This window comes from Carassius carassius, chromosome 18, assembly GCF_963082965.1.
Source record: "Carassius carassius chromosome 18, fCarCar2.1, whole genome shotgun sequence".
Classification (NCBI taxonomy): Eukaryota; Metazoa; Chordata; class Actinopteri; order Cypriniformes; family Cyprinidae; genus Carassius; species Carassius carassius.
Genome location: NC_081772.1, coordinates 18,701,775 through 18,719,368, shown reverse-complemented (window position 1 = coordinate 18,719,368; position 17,594 = coordinate 18,701,775). Strand labels below are relative to the sequence as shown.

Here is a 17,594-nt window from a genome sequence, read left to right as displayed (position 1 = left end):
AAGGATTTAAGCAAATAAAGTTGCATACTTCAAAAATATATGTTCAAATAATGGCACTTTACATAAAAAGATAGGGTACTGAAGAAGATACTGAAACTTCAGAAATGATGATAATCAACCTCATGGGGTCCAATATTATATGAGCTATTTAGTTTCAATTGATTTTAAATTAGATTTGCTAATTTTGTAGACATATAAATGAATGAATGAATTCTGTGTGCTTGTATTATTTTCTAGCAGTGGGGTAAATCATATAATAACTAGGTTGTAGAGACTTTGGTTAATTACAGTTAATTTGCATTTACTTCAACAGACTGTTGTATAACTTTAATTGTTGGAAAAAGCCAATAAGGTCATAGCCCCTAAGGTGTCATGGGCCAAAATATTGAGAAAACAACTTACCTTTCATGCAAAGTTGATTTAATCAGATAATTTTACTTATTTATCTTATAGTTTGCACAACAAAAACATCAGATTTGAGGCCCCTTATGTTAAAAAAAAAATTGTACCATATTGAACGGTCTTATTTGAACACTTTCCTTATGGTGCTCCCATTCCCTTCCAATTTCTTGTAGCAAGATATCACACATATATCAAGCAGTATTAATTCAAAACGAATAAATCACATCGCACGTGAAAAAGTTGTACACATTTGAGTTGTTTCAGGCTGGAATATATATATATATATATATATATATATATATATATATATATATATATATATATATATATATATATATATATATATGCTTATTAGGCAATTAAATGCAAAAGTTGTGAAAAAATGTTATTTTCTATGCTAAATGTGTAAATGTAATGACTGTCTGTATCATCATGAGTAGCCTACATCCTGTACTCCACCCAAAGAGATTGAGATTAACTGAGACATGCATTAATCATGTCTGAAAGTCAGATGGTATAACAGGTAAAAGTCTGTTCTGTTAAAGTATAACCTCACTCTCTCACAAACACAAGCTCAGGGGGAGTTTCATGGGGCAGTTTGGGGCGGAGTCTAAACTGTCCAGAGCTTCCCAAACTAAGGAAGTCATGGACAAAGCATAGTTCAAACTGTTTAGTGTACTCAAGACTAACTGTTCTGCCCCATTGATATAAAAAGAGAGAGTCTGAGGCTCTGCCACACCCATATTAAAGACTTCAATGGCATGAGAGCCGCGTTGCGCCGCGCCCAGAGGACTTTATCCCAGCACGTCTGAGAGACATGCAGTAAAGTGCAGTGCAGTGCAGTCCAGAGAAATTCAACACACACACGGAAGGATGTATGAACGCGCGCTGTTCGCTCTCTGCCTGCTTACTTTGGTAAGTTAATGTTTAAGTTGCGGTTGTCAGTTGTTGTTTTTTTTTTGCTTTTTGTCATTTCGTTTTAGGTCATATATAGTTTTAGGCCTACCTGTATTCTTGTCGTATCCTAATTACGTTGGTAACCATAGTTTCCGTCAAACGCTATTTAGTTGTTAGAAGCCTGCATTGCGAAGAGCATTTTATTAATCAATGGTTTGTCTTTTTTTCCAGCAAAACTTATCTAAACACCCTTAAAACAAATTAATATATACTAAAATAATCTCAAGATGTATACACTAACGTTAGATATATTTTACATGTTGACGGAAGTTTCATTATAGACTAGGCCTTATTCTTCTCAAAATAAGTGTATTTTTTAATCAAGTTTTTACAGAAAAACATATAGGCCTATTAAATTTAATTAATAGAATAATGAATTCTTCTGCTTACAGAATATTTCTGTCTTTTAATTTTTAAATTTTGTCACGACAGTGAGGGTATTACCATGTGATTACGTTATTATAGTCAATAAATAGTACTATAGTAGTTTGGTGGAAACTATGTTTACCATGATTTATTTTTAAATAGGCTTTCCTAAGTGATAATAATCAAATATTAAAATTTTATTTTAATATTTAAATCGAATAAATCAAATCAAGTTAAATCAAACACACACATTTTAACAAACTATTGGGAAATTATTTCTGGTGGATATTGGTTCAAAGGGATGAATCTACATGAACATTAAAATGTTTGAATAATGTAGATCTCACTAATTAGTTATCTGCATTTGAATAGCCTGATGGATTGTTGTTGTTTTCTCTCCATCAAACAACTGTGCTGCTATGTGTGCTTAGTATCATCCAGAGCGAAATTATGTTCAAATGTGCTATTCATTCATTCATTCATTCATTCATTCATTCATTCATTCATTCATTCACTGATGTTTCCTATTTATTTCACAGGGTGGGTCAGTTATTTGTATTTGTTAGTGATGGATCTATTAAATGGATCCATCATTTGTAAACTTTGTGATGTGCTGATATTGTTAGGTAAACACACAAAGGCACACTTTATTTTTTTTAATGTTTTATTGACTCCTTTATTGGTGTCAGTTAAAGACACACAAAGATTCAATGACAATAAACACTTAAGCAAAGTAAAATTTATTTTCTCTTATTTTCAAGTGTTTAGGTCTTCATGGACAGATCATGCTTGTTTGGTGATAAGATAAAGCTGATATATTACCAAAACCCAGAACTTTACACCATGAAATGAGACAGAATACCATGTCGCAACATGTAGAGTACTTGGCTTATGGTTAATGTTTCCTTATTAGTGGTTTTGTTTAGCTATGTTCCTATTGTATTTTATTAGCCATGGTTTCCCATGTCATTCTTTAGTTATGGGAGTTATTGTTTTGTTTCATCACTCTTTGTTTGTCACACACAAACAAAGGCACTTCGGTGTAATGCTTCCACAGTAAAAATGCGAGGTGGTTTGCTGTGTAAAACAAGAAAATAAGACAAATATACCGATTAACAACCCTCTACAGTGCAGAGTACAGAGTAAATCACTCACATATGCGACTAGGGCTGCACGATTAATTGCATGCGATTGTCATTCGTGTCTCGTTAGTAAAGCCGGTTCTGGAGTGGCACTTAATAGACAGAGCCGTAGTTCGCTGACAAGCTACGTAATATCGCGTTCATAATCGCAGATGAATCACATGCGATTATGAACGTGATATTGCGTAGCTTGTCAGAGAACTACGGCTGTCTATTAAGTGCCGCTCCATTTGAAAGCAGGTGATGGACATTTACTGCTAATCACAGAACCGGCTCTATGGCTCGATTAATCGTGCAGCCCTATATGCGACTAAATCTTCACCCTGGGGGGGACTAAGTGATGTCTAATATTAGCCAGTGGCTAAATTCTCAGAGTTGGAGGCTAAAGTCCTATTTGCACAGTATTAGTATCATCTTGGGGGGAGTTTTTACTTTACAAATTACAGACATGGCTGATTCGCACGGGATTAAAATCACAGACAACCTCCGAAATTATTACAAATGACTGGAGGTCACCTGGTAATACTAATCCCTAAAAACTTTGATTGAACGCTTCAGAGTTTCATTCTCCATCTGTTATCTGTGATATTTTTCAGTTAATCTGATTGGATGCGCAGCACACCTGTGTTTGTGTATTTGACGTGTCGTAAACTCTAGTGTGAAGGCGCACACTTCGCCGTCGCTTTGTCTCGCACACGCAGAGAGAGAGAGAGCGAGAGAGAAAGAGAGAGCGAATTGACGCGCCACCTGTGAATTATATTCTTTGTTGTATTTTCCTGTCAAAATAACGGTGTTCCTTTGGAATTCTTCAGTTTTGAAGAACTGTCAGATTTTCTGGTAGTGGGCGGAGCTAATGCACAAATGACAATCTGATTGGCTGGCGCTCGCCTATATTATCGTCCCTGTATTGATTTCAGCAAATCAGTTTGAGCGAACGCACACAACTGGATTAATATTCATGAATCCAGTAGCTCATTAATCCTTAGTGCATTTTATATTGTTCTTATTAGTAGAATTCATATTATTATTATCTAACCAATATTTGTGTTCATTTTTTCCCAATTTTTTTTTTTTACAGAAACACAGAATGACCAAAAAACCACCACCACCAGTCCAGTTGAAATGTTCAGTTAAAAATAATAATATGCATTCAATCATAGTTATCAAGTTTTAATTCTAATTACTAAAGTTATACCATTAAATAATACTTGATTATCACATTATAATGCTTGATAGACTGATGTAAAGAGTGTACTTATTTAAAATGTAAAAAATTGTGCCATTTTACAAACATTGACTAGCCAAGTGTCCGTAGAGGGTTGAATAATGTTTTTTGCTAACCAAACATTTTTAATACAGTATCCTATATTATGACAATAAGGAGTATATACTGTTTTAAAAATAAATTCTAATTGCTACAATTAACATGATTCTGATAATCAAACAATCACAATCCTCGCCTGATTCATTAGAATTAGGATTTGATGTAATATGATGATTCAAGCCACATTATGCAGGTATTGCTCAGTCACACTAGGGAATGTAATACATCCTTGATTCTCACTCTCACTCTCTTTCAATTCCTCCCTTCAGGTGCTGCTTCAGAGCGCTGCGTCTTGTGAGGTGAGGCCTGTGCTCGCTCAGGTTCCTAAGAGGCTGCCCGCCGGTTATGTCATTTCCGAAGGCAAGGAAGAATGTAAGATTTTTGATGTCACTAAACCTTTTCATCCGAATGACATGAAATGACCTTATCTGACTTTATGCAGACCAAGCTTTTCCTTCATTTGTTGCTTATTAAGCTTGACAACATTACGTTTGCATAAAGATAATAAATAGTAAAAAAATTGATCTTCCAAGAATGTTAATTTCTGTCATCATTTACTCACCCTCATGTCATTCCAAACCTGTGTGACTTTCTTGCTTCTATGGAATGAAAAAGTACCCTTCAAATAGACACAAAAGCAGCATAAAAGTAACATAGAATTCAAATGAAAATGAAAAGTCAACTGAATGGGAAGATTATCAGTGAATAATGCTGAATAAAACTGCTTTAATTTAGCTTCAGTTTTAAAGTTTTAGTAATTTTAGTACTTTATTACTATTTTATTTCAGTTAGATGCCAAAGCATCTTTTGTTTTTAATATTTTGTTGCTTTTTTATTATTTTATATTAATAATATGTTATATTTATGTAAACTAAATAAAAAACAACAACTTTTTTTTTCCAGTTAACAGAAATGTTTTGTAATACCTTTAGTTGATAAAAGCAGTACTGGTAATACTTTTATGGTGCTTTTCGTTCTTAATTTTTTACTTTGAAAGTTTACTTTACTTTGAAGACTTAGTTGCATTTTTTTCCTACAGTAACTCTCAAAGGCTGTGCGGCCAAACCTGTGGCCTTTAGTTCCAGTGACCCTGACTTCACTGTAAATACAGATGGAACCATTATCACAGTTCGTGGTTTGGAGATTACAACTAAGCAGTTTTCTGTCCTGGTGCAGGATGAGAACAGATCGGATTGGAGGGTGGACATAATCCTGTCCTGTAAAGATGAGGTAAAACTACAGCCTATAATTCTTCACCATAAAACATTTGATCTGGATCAGCAGCATGAGGAATATTTCTCTATATGTTCTGACTTTAGCTATCTCAGAAGTCCAGCAGTGCGGCTCATAAGCGTACTAAGAGAAGATGGAGACCGTTGCCTTTCTCTGTTGTTGAGAATGACATCCCTCCTTTCCCAAAGCAACTGGAGACGGTGAGACATTGTAACATGAGCTGTATCTCTTCTTCAGTCATTCCACTAGTCCCTTCACATTTCCTCCTCCCTTCCTAGATCTCATTTTGACCTTTTTCTATACTTCCTATTCTTAATGCTTCTGTGCTCATCTTTTCTCAGATTGCGTCTGATTCTGCAGTAAATTACTCAGTGTATTATAGGATCAGTGGGCAGGGTGTGACCACAGATCCTGCGGGCTTGTTTATTCTGAACGGGAATAGCGGCATGCTGAGTGTGACCAGGGCCGTTGACCGTGAGCTGTACCCACAATTCAATGTGAGTCTGAAGATTTCAGACCTTATGCAGAAAACAGTGCATTAAAGTATGGTCTGGAATATGATTAAAGCATCAGTACAAGTAAATATGTCTGCTTCTCTTGTTTCTTTTGTAGTTTATTGCTCGTGTGTTTGACTTAAGTGGCAGGGAAACAGATGAATTTCTGCCCATCACTGTGAATGTGGTGGATCAGAATGATAATGCCCCGGAATTCATAGGAGGTCGATTCTTCACCGTAGAAGAGCGGTGCAGGGCAGGTATGAAAGAGGACAAAACATACATTCTTAACGGTCAAGCACAGGCATATTCTTGTATAGTCATTTTTTTAACTTCATTTAATTTATGTTGATTTTATTAGGAAAAATCTATTGTAAAACCACATTGTTACCATACTGTAATGTAATAAAAAATATTGTATTACAGTAATGAAAATCATTACTGAAAATAATGGGAATAGAAAAAATAAAGAAAAAGGAAACAGTCCAGAATGCATTTGCGATGAGTGATGAGAATTGGTGGGCAAAATATTTTTACAAATTTCACAATTGGTGTTATGTTAGTATTGTTTTTGTATGCTATTATAGTGCTTAGTAATATTTTGAATTAGTTTTCACTTTCAGAGTTTCAGCTTTCAGCTAATTTTGTTATGTGCTTTTTTCATTTTTATTTTTTAGTAAATTTAGTACTTAAACTTATTTTGTTAGTTGCCCAGTGCAACATATACGTTTCTTTTATTTTTTTCAAAAATTTCCTTCAAAAAATGTTATTTTATTTAAGCTTTCTTTTAATGAATGAAAATAATTTTAAATTGTTGTTTTTTAGTTAACAACAACAACACCACTCACCACAAAGCAAAAAATATTAATGCGCCAAAATATAAGCTTCATTGTGTCATGCTTCTCTTGAGCAGAGAACGTGGAGACTTTATTGCTCCAAACACATCGCGAACACAGAATGACATTCAAGACCGGACACCAAAGACAGGGAAACACAGGGCTTAAGTACTAGAACTAAACGAAGAGTAAACTAGATAATTAAAAACACACGGCTGGGGACTAATAACATGATGATTAGAACAAAACAAGGACAGGAAACGGAAAATTTAAATATGGTCACAAGAGTGAGGGAAACACAAGACAGAGTCTGACACATTGTCATTATAGCATATAATTATAATTTTAATAGTTTGTAGCAATCTTTTTTTTTCAATTCGATATACTGAAAGTGATTTATGCATTCTGTTTTTCAGGTACTGTAATAGGACAAGTGAATGCCACTGATAAGGATCAGGCTAACACTGCCCACACCTCGATCAAGTTTACTCTGCACAATGCTACTGACATGTTCTCCATTGGTCCTTTAAATGGAATAATAACTGCCAAAACCAACACCTTTGACAGAGAGGTATTTTTCAATCATTTATTAGCAATGAATTAAAAAAAAAATGTATGGTTTGTGTTTATTGCTATGCGATCTATGGCTACAATGTGTTTCTGTGTTGTGTGTTCAGGTGATACAATCTGTCAATAATTTAAGTGCTACTGTTTTTTGTTCCTCATACTCAGGCTCAGGACAAAGTCTACGTTGAAATAGAGATCAGAGATATGGGCGGAGCTCCTAATGGGCTCTTCAGCAGAGGAACATTTGTGATTACGCTCACAGATGTTAATGATAACCCTCCTACCTTTAAGGAGAAGCTGGTAGGGGCCTTTATTGTCTATACTGCAAAAAAAACAATAAACAAATCTACAAAACTACTAAACCAAAGAATAGAACTGTATAGCAATCATGTTGATATATTAACATACTTAACATCTAACTGGAAGGTTTTATGTTATATATTGTCAATTTTGTGTTGGTTTTTTTTTTTGGAAACAGTACAAAGCCAAGGTTCAGGAGAACCAAGAAAATGTGCTAGTCACTAGGATCCCAGTGGAAGATAAGGACTTGGTGAACACCCCTAACTGGAAGGCCCTGTTTGAGATCACCAAAGGAAATGAGAGTGGAAACTTCAGGATGGAGACAGACCCCAAAACCAATGAGGGGCTTCTGTATGTGATAAAGGTGAATGGATTTAAAGGCATAGTATGTATAGAAAGTTGTTCTGCCGAAGCATCTGAAAATGTCCTTGATTATATCCAATTTTGCAGAATTTGCTAGTATGTTCTTGTAGCAATAGCTTCTGCTGAGGGTCATAGTCATTATCTTGAGAGGTCTCTGCACTCTCTGACAGGGTTGTGTTGGTTTTATTTATAGTGACATTGCAGGGTTGTCTCACTATTTTACAGCTGTGTGTGAAAATCTTTGTCTGTTGGATATGCATGCAGTTCAGCCACACCCTGTTATACAAAGTACATCCATCAGGCAGGCAAACACACGTTCTTCTCTTCAATGAGAATCCAGGGTGGAGCTTTTGACAGCTCTTCAAAGAATTGGTGCTTTTGGGTTAATAAGCAAGTTTTATGTAGATGTACCAGGATAAATGATCAATGTCCTCATTACCCTTCTATTCTCTACTTTAAGGGATTGGATTTTGAAAAAACTCCACTGGTGAATCTGGAAATAACTGCCCGTAATGAGGTTCCATTGGTTGGGACTGACGCTAAATGGCTCTCTGTGCCACTCGAGCTCAGTGTGGGAGATGAAGATGAAGGTCCAGAGTTCAACCCTGACATTCTATATCTCAAAGTCAAGGAGAACGTTGCCAATGGAACCATCATTGGAACCTATAAAGCTCTGGACCCAGAAAATAAGAACAGCAATGGAATAAAGTATGTAAATAACTAAATAATCCCCTTAAAGCACCACCATTGGTCTTCTGTTCTTTTGTGGTCTGACTAGCTGTTTTTGAAGACCAGCATGTTTTATGCAAATGCTTCCAAAGAATTGAATATAAAAAGCATTTTAGTTATACAGGGCTTTAAGATTGATTATTTCAGGGGTAAATGTGTTTCCTGTAACTTTTTCAATTTAAAGCATCTATGTCTATATATGACATCAGTGTTTTTTTTTATATATATACTTTATACCATATTCCGAATGCACATTCTCACTTTTATTTATTCTATTAATATGTAAGGTACTATAAGATGACTGACCCAGGCAACTGGATCACTGTGGTGGAGAACACTGGAGAACTAAAAACAGCCAATACTATAGATCGAGAATCACCTTTGGTCCACAAGGATATGTACAACATAACCATCAGAGCTGTGGATGAGAGTGAGTCTGGACTTAATGTCACACACTTAACAACATTATTAGATTCAACTTAAGATATTATCTTAATAATCTCTTGACATTCAGCACAAGAAACACCTATGCGCCACTGTAATGTTGGTATATTTCTGAGTACACACAGTACTCTATTGTTCTATCGATAGGTGTGTGAGTGTTTTCTCTGTCTGTTTTTTTGTTATTTGTTTAGGTGTGGTTGAGTCGAATTAGCTTCAGGCCTCTCAGAAGATTTCACCAGTATTTTGTGGCGTTATATAACGTCTTTCTAATGATGATTAACATGTCTTACTTGCCACTACATGTACTAAACACTGAATGCTATTGAATTTCATTCCAGGAAGAACAGTATGTTCGTCTCTCTCGAACTCTTATGTGCCTTTTACATGTGATTTTAATCTATGGATGTCATCAGGTTGCTATGGTGTTAATTGGTGCTTTTGCATCTTGCTGGCCTAATTTTATTGGTGGACTTTGTAATTGGTCATACCTTTTGAGAAACTTATCACAAATCATATGCATGTATGTTAAACCTGTTTCAAAAAAGGGGGATTTTGCGACAAAGAAACAATGTCATAATATGACATACTGTAAAAAGTTGCAGTTTTGAGAAATGTAGTCACAAATGTGAGTTATACAGTTGCCGTTATGAGAAATATAGTCCCAATTGTGAGATATAAAGTTACAATTATGAGATATGTAGTCGCAATTGTGAATGATAAAGTCACAATTATGAGCTCTGAAGTTGCAGCTATGAAAAAGCTGCAATAAAGATATAAACCGACAAAATAATGAGATGTGAAGCAATAATTGCAATAAAGTCACAATTATGTGAAAAAGATTTGCAGTTAGTCACAACTGCGAGATATAAAGTTGTAATTACTACATATAAGCTCATAGTTATGAGAAAGTTGTATTTGTAGGAAATTGGCTGAAATTCACTGGAATCTCTCTTTCTTCAGGTAAGAAGACAGGAAAGGGGACGGTTATAATCCAGATTGAAGATGTGAATGATAACATGCCCGTGACTCCGGGTACAGAACTGATCATGTGTAATAAGGATGATATGCTGAGCTCAGTTCTGGTTGAAGCTGTGGACATGGACAAGTCACCTTACTCTACTCCCTTCATTTTCGAACTTGGAGCAGATCACGATGGGAAGTGGAAACTGAAGGATGCTAAAGGTAAGGATAGAGGGTACTGATGTTTCTTAGGGCTGGGGGTTTATCAAGATTTCTTATGAGAAAATTTCTCAATATAGCAATAACAAACTGATAAACTGAAATCGTAAGAGACATCATGTTTTTCCTCTTCTGATGCAGAATCATCTGTGGTGCTGGAACAGGCTGAGGCCATGCCTACCGGTCTCTACAGTGTCCCTCTCTTGGTGAAGGATCTACAGGGATTCGGGAAAGAACAGACCGTGAATGTGCGAGTGTGCACCTGTGAAAGGGAGGAAAATGGGATTGGAGTATGTGGAGTTCGGAGTGCCTCGTCCTCTTTGGGCAATTTGGGAATCCTTGCCTTAGTTCTTTCTGGCCTGCTGCTGCTACTCTTAAGTGAGTGCCCCCTTCTGGCTATGAGCACCATATATTTACAGATAGAAACATTACCATTAAACAGTTGTTACAATATTTTGATGTTTTGAAAGAATAATAATCCTCACCATGCATGCATTTATTTGATTTTATAAGTACAGTAAAAAACAGTATTATTGTGAAATATTTTAGCAATTTAAATCCATTGTTTTATTCCATCATTACTCCTTCAGTGTCACATTATCCTTCAGAAATCATTATAATATGCTTAGTGCTCAAGAAACATTTCTGATTATTATCAAAGCTGAAGAGTTGTGAATTTGAGCTGAATTTTTGCAACAATTTTAGATCAATTTAATGCATCCTTGCTGAATAAAAGTATTCATTAAAGTATAAAATATATATAAAACTGAAATCTAACTGACCTTACACTATATATACAAGTCCAAGGGTCTGAGACTAGTGAAAATGTTTCTTTTAGTACTTTTTTCAATTTTCTTTAGTTTTATTTTACAGATTATATATCATCATAATAATCTAAACAAAAAGTTGGATTGAAATGTTCACATGGATTCCAGAATTTCTTGGTATTCGGTCTTGTTTTTGTTTTCAAAACATGTCAAAGTTGATTTAAATTGCTATTTTAAATAGGTTTAAATAGATTTTACATTGTACATCTGAAAATGGTTCTCAAAAACACCAGTAAATTTGCTTTTCTTGCCATTTCAGGTCTGTTGCTCATCTTCATATGCAGTACTAGTAGAGAAAAGCTGTACATCAGTGATGACACAGGAACAGGAGGAATGCTGCTGAAATCAAACACTGAGGCTCCTGGTGAAGAAGTGGTAAAAAAAAACCCTCCTTTTAAATGGTTAAATTAAACAGAAATACCACTGGAAGAGTTTGACCATATTTGGCTGGAATGTCTCTCTCTTTTTAGAAAGATGGAGCTTTGATGATGATTCATGGGCCAGAGGTAGTGGACGGGACACCACAGAGCGGCCTCATGGAAAGTAAGAACATGACTTCAGCTTCAGGACGCTACGGGCAGTTTTTCCAGGGAGGAAGCATGTACAACACCACCAATCAGGGGTTTGGGACAGAAAATTTCTACTCATCCGGACGCTTTGAAAACAACTTGTATGGCAACAACACGTTACAGAAATCATCAAATATGAGTGCTCTGGACACATGGAAAACCAATGGGTTCTACTTGGACAGAGTGAGCTGAATTTACAAAACATTTTCAACTGCAATAATTACATGATATTCTGATTAATTAAAGGGATAAGTCAACCAAAAATTTAAATTCTTTCTTCCAAAATTTAGAAAGCCTTGTGTCATTCTAAACCTGTATGGCGTTATTGCTTCTATGAAACACAAAAGAAGATATTTTGAAGAATGCTGGTAAAAAAAGACAGTGGCAACTGAACTGTATTTTTTTTTTTAAATATCTTCTTTTGTGATCAGCAAGTATTTATAGAGGTTTGGAAGGACATAAGAGTAAATGATGACAGATTTCATTGGACTATGAAATCTTTAATAGAGTTAAAAATAATAAATGGATAAATTTATTCCATAACCATAAGCAGCAAATATTTTAGAAAATACCCCTGTGAATTATAATCTGACTAGCAAAGTTGCTACATTCATTCACCCAGGAAATTCATATTTCACACGCTCTCTGCTTTTCATTCATGCTCCACTGAAGTTATCATGAAACCTAACTTGCAACCTTTATTTTGTGACAGAAACTGGCTTACTTTGGAGATAAGGAGGAGGGCCGGTATGCGGATGACCTGCTGAAGATTTATGGGGATGAGGGGATGGGATCTCATGCAGGTTCTGTAGGATGTTGTAGCCTCTTGGGTGAGCCAGAATCAGTGGACTTTTTGAACACTCTTGGCCCCAAATTCAAACCACTGGCTGACGTCTGCTACACGACGAATCGAACCGGAAACTAAATCAAGACATGACTGAGATGAGAGAGTGCTGTATTATGTTTGCCAGGGGCCTTCAAAGCACACTGCAGAAAATCATATTCCTAATCAGAAGTTTTGGCTTGTTTTCCAGTAAAAAATATCAAAACAACTTAGTATCTCAGTTTTGCTTCTTAACTAAATGTATATTGTTTTTAGAAATTTTTGTTATTTTTGCTGGAAAACAAACAATGCCGATTTAGAAAACTATTTTAGCAGTACATGCCTTTCGGCTGGATTTATCAAGTGCATGTGTGTGTGTCTTTTAACTTTTGGTAGTTTTTAAGTGTGTAAATGATGCAAATAAGCTTTTCTGTAATTGTTTGCTACCTTTCGCTCAGCTTTGCAAACCTCTTCCTCACAGAGCTATTACAGAAGAGATGTTATTCTCTCCCCGATTGACTGCAGTTCTCAGCCGTGTGAAGTATTAACTGAGTCTATATATACAAGACCATGATGAAGTGTGTTCATAAACTTTACTTTGGGCAACGTGTGGAATTCAAAGTGCTCATCAGCTCCAAAAGCACTTAGACCCAACATCAGCTCTGGACACTGATCTCATCCTTAGGCCATGATGTACTACTGGAGATTTTGTATAGTTGTTAAGTTTTTTTTTTTTTTTTTTAAATGAATAAGAAAACCAAATATTTTGTATAGAAGTCACTTTATGTTTTAAATTAAGATATAGCTGAAAGAACAGGTACATTTGGGAAAAACTACTTAGAAGTACTGTTTTTTTTTAACTTTATGATATTTCAGTTTTGTTTTGACAGCACATTTTACGAGTTTTTTTGTATTTGTGGTAAATATCACCAACAAATATATTGAGAGGGTTGTTCTGATTTTAGATTTAAAGGGATATTCTTTGTAAATATTTTAATAAAATTGATTACACACCCTAAATTATTGCTGAGTACTTTCTTTATGGTGCAAAGGGACATTTATAATTAACAGTCATATTATTACACATTGCAGGGTTTGGAATGATGGTAATCCAGGGTTAAGATAGCACAATGTGAAAAGCCCTGAAGTATGAATTTTCATCTAGCGGGGGTTAAAAGCAAGTCAGAAGGATGATAACGAACAGTGTGAAAATGCTGTTTAATGCTGAACCAAAAAGTCATAAATACAGTTACACAGATACTATAATGGCAAAACATTATGCTATGAAATTAATGTGTGAAATATGACATTTTGAATATAGAAATAAAAAAGATGATGGTACATATACAAATATGAACATAAAATAGTGGCTGATGGTAACTAAGTATTTTTACTTAGATACTGTTGCCCACTTTGGTAGCTTCTTGAAGTAGCTGTACTTTATCATTTGTTTCATTTTGGTAGACTTTTACTAAAAAGCATAATAAAAACTGTGTTTCTATTTCAAACTGAAGAAATCAAGACCCGTTTAATTTTGTGATAAGGTTTTTTTTTTTTTTTTTTACAGAACAGTAGCTGTTCACCGGAGGTGGGTAGTAACGAGTTACATTTACTTCGTTACATTTACTTGAGTAATTTTTTGGGGTAACTAATACTTTTCGGAGTATATTTAAAGATGGGTACTTTATACTCTTACTTGAGTAAATTTTTGGGGAAAAATCTGTACTTTTACTTCGTTACTGTGGGCGACGCTCCTCTCGTTACTTTATCTTAACGCAATAAATGTTATAAATGCTTCAGTTTATTCCAAACGCGCCGTCTACTTTTCTCTGGGCAATGAGCGATGCCCATTCGCGAATGATTCATTCTTTTGAGCCAATTCTGTTCAAAGGCTTGATCAAACCAATTGGCAAACGAGTGAATTGGTTCATGAATCAGTCTGAATGATTCGTTCAGTTCCCTGCCGCACGCGCTTAGCGTCTGAAGCGGTTCACTCGGAGTTGTAACGTTTAAGAACATCAGCAGCGTTGAAAACGTGGCTGGAACTGCACTGAATTGAAAGCAAATCTGCAAAGGCTATTATTTGCTAGCGATGGAGATCCTTATTAGATGAACACCGCGTGTGCTGTCTTCTGTTTAACAGGTAATAACTTGGGCTACATTCGATTACAGTACACGATACCACTGTGACATTAGTTTGTTGTACGTGTGTGGCTTATAACAGAGGGGAGTCAAGTTGAATGCAGCTTCCAAAAGACAAAAAATAGCCGATTAAGATTTTATTAATTTTAATAAATCTTAATAAATATTTTATTCATATCATCAGCTGCTAAATTCAGATCTGTGATTGCTTGCTGGCGCTGAGCCAGAGATAGATGTGTTTTTACAGCACTGCGCATTATAACCAATCACACATGATTCTTTTGAGCTTATTAAAGCATTGGCCAATCAGAGGTGTTCCGATGAGTCATCGCTAAAATGCCGGTGCTTCCTACACTCGCTCACTGACTGGAGACCTCTTTCTGGCGAATTCTCTTCAGAAACAACAAAGTGCAGATGTGTGTACGAATCTTTAATTAAGATATTGATTTCACAGTGTTAACAGTTTCAGTGATTTTAATGGGAGTTTCTCAGAGTGATTGAAATCTAGACTGTCAGTGAAAATGATCTTTAATAATGTAAATGTTATTTGCTCTCTTTCTGAACAATGAAAGATTAGTAGCAATATTTATATCACATTACCTTTCAATGTTAAATTTACATTTAATATAAAGTCAGTCGTATTAAAAATATGTTATGGCATGACACCTATATCTGTTACTTAAGTAAACAGACAAGGTTTTATAATAAATTACATAAATTGGAGTAAAGGCTGATGAAATATATACATTTATACACGCATACATACATTACATACATTTTATCTATATATATATCTAAATAAAAATAGGCTCAGTATATATGACCCAAAGTAACTAGTAACTAACTACTTGAGTAGATTTTTTATCCGATACTTTTTTACTCTTACTCAAGTAACTATTCAAGACTAGTACTTTTACTTTTACTTGAGTAAATATTTCTAGAAGTACTTTTACTTTTACTTGAGTACAGTTTTTGGGTACTCTACCCACCTCTGCTGTTCACAAATTATAATGAATGGATCATTTATGAAATTCGGAATTCCCAGTTTCTAAGTTCCCATGTTTTTTTTTTTTTTTTTTTTTTTTTTTTTTTTTTTTTTTTTAGTTCCAACTCTGAATCTCTGAGGATTCGCAATAACTCAAACTTCAGAATCCATTATGGCTGCTCAGACCATCAACAGAAGAGAAACAGTAGTAATATATTGTTCATTAGCACTTATGTTTGTCTGTGTCTCAATAAACTCAAACGTGCCCATCTTGGTTTTCTGACTTACATTTACATTTAATCATTTAGCAGACACTTTTATCCAAAGCAATTAACAAATGAGAACAATAGAAGCAATCAGACCAACAAGAGAACAACAACAGTATACAAGTGCCATGACAAGGCTCAGTTAGTCTAGCACAGAATCCGTAGCCAGGTTTTTCTTTTCTTTTTTTCTTTTTTTTAAGAATATGATAGACAAGAAAAGAAAAGGTAAGTACTAGTACTAGTTGGTTAAGTGCTGGCAAAAAAAGATCAGTCTTTAGATGTTTTTTTAAAAAATTAGTGAAGACTCAGCTGTTCGAATTGAGATTGGGAGGTCATTCCACCAGCTGGGCACAGTCCAGGAAAAGGTCTGTGATTTTGAACCTCTTTGGGATGGCATCACAAGGCGTTGTTCACTTGCAGAGCGCAAAATTCTGGAGTGCACATAAGATTGACTAGTGAGCTTAGGTTTGTTGGTGCCGTGCCAGTGGTCGTCTTGTAGGCAAGCATCAGTACCTTGAATTTGATGCGAGCAGCTACTGGTACCCAGTTTAACCTGATGAGGAGAGGAGTAACATGAGCTATTTTTGGCTCATTGAAGACAACCCTCGCTGCTTCATTCTGGATCAGTTGCAAAGGCTTGATAGTATATGTAGGAAGGCCCGCCAGGAGAGCATTACAATAGTCCAGTCTGGAGAGAACAAGAGCTTGGACAAGAAGTTGGGTGGCTTGCTCTGACAGGAAGGGTCTAATCTTCATAATGTTGTATAAGGCAAATCTGCAGGACCGGGTCATTGTAGCAATATGGTCTGTGAAGCTTAACTGATGATCCATCACAACTCCTAGGTTTCTGGCTGTCCTGGAAGAAGTTATGGTTGACAAACCCACCTGTATAGAGAAGTTGTGATGAAACAATGGGTTATCTGGAACCACCAGCAGTTCTGTCTAAGTATGGTTGAGCTGAAGATGATGGTCATTCATCCAGCTAGAAATATCACTCAGACCGGCTGCGATGCAAGAAGCTACCATCGGGTCATCTGGTTGGTGTATAGTTGAGTGTCATCAGCATAGCATTGATAAGAAAACCCATGCTTCTGAATGACAGATCCTAATGACGTCATGAAGTTGGAGAAGAGATGTGGTCCAAGTACTGAGCCTTGAGGAACCTCTGTAGCAAGTTGTTGTGACTTAGAAACTTCACCCCTCCAAGACACCCTGAAGGATCTATCTGAGAGGTAGGACTTCAAACACAGGAGTGTGGTTCCAGAGATGCCCATCTTTCTGAGGGTGTACAGGAGAATCTGGTGATTAACAGTGTCAAAAGCAGCAGACAGGTCCAGCAAGAGGATACTGAGGATTTGGAAGTTGCTCTTGCCAGTCGCAGGGCTTCAGTAACCGAGAGCAGAGCAGTCTCAGTTGAGTGGCTGCTTTTGAAGCCAGATTGGCTGCTGTCCAGGAGGTTGTTCTGTAAAAGGACATAGAGAGCTGGTTGAACACAGCTCGCTCAAGTGTCTTTGCAATGAATGGAAGAAGGGATACCGGTCTGTAGTTTTCTAGAAGTGCTGGATTTAAAGATGGTTTCTTCAGCAGTGGGCTTACCCGAGCCTCCTTAAATGCTGAGGGAAATGTTCCAGAGTGAAGAGAGGAGT

At 35.9% G+C, this 17,594-nt stretch overlaps 1 protein-coding gene and 1 long non-coding RNA gene across 3 annotated transcripts; both read left to right on the top strand.

Annotated features, from left to right (window-relative positions):
* Positions 1-1,030: 1,030 nt before the first annotated feature.
* LOC132092606 (desmocollin 2-like protein) lies at positions 1,031-12,711 on the top strand. 2 transcript variants are annotated; one of them, XM_059498909.1, is made up of 16 exons: positions 1,031-1,317; positions 4,461-4,551; positions 5,231-5,421; positions 5,511-5,624; positions 5,766-5,921; positions 6,037-6,178; positions 7,171-7,325; positions 7,487-7,621; positions 7,800-7,985; positions 8,445-8,692; positions 9,001-9,143; positions 10,118-10,339; positions 10,478-10,714; positions 11,423-11,538; positions 11,634-11,915; positions 12,445-12,711. In XM_059498909.1, the coding sequence occupies exons 1-16, from the start codon at positions 1,276-1,278 to the stop codon at positions 12,655-12,657; spliced, it is 2,673 nt and encodes an 890-aa protein (XP_059354892.1). In that variant the 5' UTR covers positions 1,031-1,275; the 3' UTR covers positions 12,658-12,711. The 2 variants fall into 2 exon arrangements, with proteins under 2 accessions (XP_059354892.1, XP_059354891.1); XM_059498908.1 differs by having other exon boundaries at positions 1,032-1,317; positions 4,461-4,563.
* On the top strand, positions 10,798-11,102 carry LOC132092608 (uncharacterized). Its single transcript, XR_009422237.1, has 2 exons — positions 10,798-10,853; positions 11,042-11,102. It is a non-coding gene; the product is annotated as an uncharacterized LOC132092608 (long non-coding RNA).
* Positions 12,712-17,594: the final 4,883 nt, after the last annotated feature.

Bases quoted from the DNA above. Each gene is read 5' to 3' on its own strand.
- LOC132092606 (XM_059498908.1), top strand. From the start codon at position 1,276: ATGTATGAACGCGCGCTGTTCGCTCTCTGCCTGCTTACTTTG. The intron at 1,318-4,460 runs GTAAGTTAATGT...TCCTCCCTTCAG, and splicing joins CTCTCTGCCTGCTTACTTTG to GTGCTGCTTCAGAGCGCTGC. The intron at 9,144-10,117 runs GTGAGTCTGGAC...CTCTTTCTTCAG, and splicing joins CATCAGAGCTGTGGATGAGA to GTAAGAAGACAGGAAAGGGG.